Source organism: Myotis davidii, unplaced genomic scaffold (assembly GCF_000327345.1).
Source record: "Myotis davidii unplaced genomic scaffold, ASM32734v1 scaffold433, whole genome shotgun sequence".
NCBI lineage: Eukaryota > Metazoa > Chordata > Mammalia > Chiroptera > Vespertilionidae > Myotis > Myotis davidii.
The window spans coordinates 479,792-481,869 of NW_006293776.1; the positions used below are offsets into that span (position 1 = coordinate 479,792).

Here is a 2,078-nt window from a genome sequence, read left to right on the forward strand (position 1 = left end):
CCCCTATCCAGGACCCTGCTGACCCTCTGGAAGGGCACCTCAGAAATCCTCAGTGCCTTGCAGCACAGGTGTAGCAACCCTTCCCTCTGCTGGGCCCATTGGAGGATGTACTTGAGAAACTCATCCCCGTCGTCCCTTTCATTGAAGTTAAGGTCTAGGAACACCTCCAAGGGAACCAAGGGGTGCTCCTTGTTAGGGCTGGAGCTGTGCACGGCCACTGGTACTTTCCATGAGCAATTCCAGGTGCTGTCTCCACACCACATTCTCCAGAAGTTGGTACCTGTGTTCCTTAAATCCAGCACCTGCAGTTTCCATCTCCTGGGCCTAACCTCCTGGGCAAGCAGAATGTCAAGCCCATCCAACACAGCTTGTAAGACCATGAGCCCAGGCAGCTGCAGCAGGCCCCCCAGAGGGAGGACAGTGAAGGGCCAGGCCTGCACCATCGCCTTCAGGGGCTCCGGGATTCTCCTACGGTAGGCCTGAATGAACAGCAGCGGAAAGAGCTCAGCCGGCAGGTAGTCCAGAGCTGCGATGGCTGAGGCCTGGTCCCTCAGCAGACTCTCTCCTGCCAGCTGCAGGAGTGTGGGTGGGGTCTGGATGTCCATCTTCAAGGTGCTCAGAAAGGAATCCTTCCGAAATGTCTCCTGTGACTGAGTTTGCTGGGGCTCAGATCTCAGACCTGGTGGAGAACCACGGCACTGACTGCAGAGCTGCAGGACTCTGAATCTCTCCTCTGGAGCCTGAGGTTTTTATACACCTTCTCAAAAGCTAACATCCAATCAGAAACCTCAGTCTCCACCCCTTAATTTTATTAGGATTATTTCCTCTCTCCAGATTAATGGATTGAGAGAAAGTTAAGGAGGGGCTAGGTTGAGGCCTGTCTCATTGATTCCTTCCACAGACACTGACTGAGGTTGAATGATGGTCCCCAGTTGTCATCCTCAGTGTGAGACAGTGAAGGTGTGTTGGGGTCCAACCCCTGCAGGTCCAGGGGTCCCCAAAGGTGTGGACGGAGTCCGCGAAGAAGGAATAACACAGAGACAGTGTTCAGTTGATCAGCAGCCTAGCCAGGATCTCTAGCCAGGTTCTCCAGCCAAGTTCTGTGTTTTATTGTCTTGTTACATCTGTATTTATACCACTTGATTTTAATCCTATCAATTTCTATTCCAAAGGTTAGGGCGTTTCTTATCTCCATTCCAGGGAGTAAAGATTATGTAGCTTAAGGGTGATTCTCCCTAGTTGAAGGGGTTAACTACCCGCCTGGCATTTAGTTAAGGGGCTTTATTCCCTCCCTAACTTCAGGGAAAAATCCCTACCTGGGGAAACAACCGTTCTCGGAGAGGTGACCGTGGTTAAAACACATAGCGCCAAGAAGGTGAGCAAACATATTAAGAACAGTATGCCATATACGCCAGGTCCCTTGAACATATGCTGTGCAGATGTTTCTTCCCTGCAGCGACTGTGTCAAGCAGCAAGGATGGACCGGCTTCTGGCACTGTATACTTTATGGTTAGTCATGCAGCTACCATGATTCTGTCTTAGCTGCAGCTGGACAATAAGCTCAGAAGGAAAGACCTCATCTTTTCTCCTTTGTGCTACTTCTGGCTGACGTTATTTTGGCTTTGCTTTCAAAGTATGCCTTTCTTGGATTATGGCTCTTCAGCGATTTGGGAAAGAACATGGGTATAATCTGAGGAGATTATTAAATTCTACTTTAGAGGTTGGTCCCATGTCTCAGGAGAAATTGGAATGCTTCTCAGAGTACATATAGGAAAAAGTTAAAACAGAAGCTTTTTAGGCACTGAATATGAGTCTAGTATTTGCATGGGTTTCTGTTCTTTTATTATATTTTCCTTATAAGAAACATCAATCAGCAATCATTCTTTAGAAAAATATATTTTTATTGATTTCAGAGAGGAAGAGAGAGATGGACACATCAATGATGAGAGAAAATCATTGATTAGCTGCCTCCTCATATGCCACACTAGGGATTGAGTCCACTACCCAGGCATGTGCCCTGACTGAGAATCGAACTATGACCTCCTGGTTCATAGGTTGATGCTCAACTACTGAGCCAC

General features: G+C 48.0%; 1 protein-coding gene across 1 annotated transcript in view; it reads right to left on the bottom strand.

Moving 5' to 3' along the window:
- Nucleotides 1–605, bottom strand: part of LOC102769814 (PRAME family member 16) — a 1,648-nt gene extending 1,043 nt beyond the window's left edge. The window contains exon 1 of the mRNA XM_006767390.1: nt 24–605. Within this exon, the coding sequence (XP_006767453.1) occupies nt 24–605 (582 nt within the window). The remainder of the gene's footprint in view (nt 1–23) is intronic.
- Nucleotides 606–2,078: the final 1,473 nt, after the last annotated feature.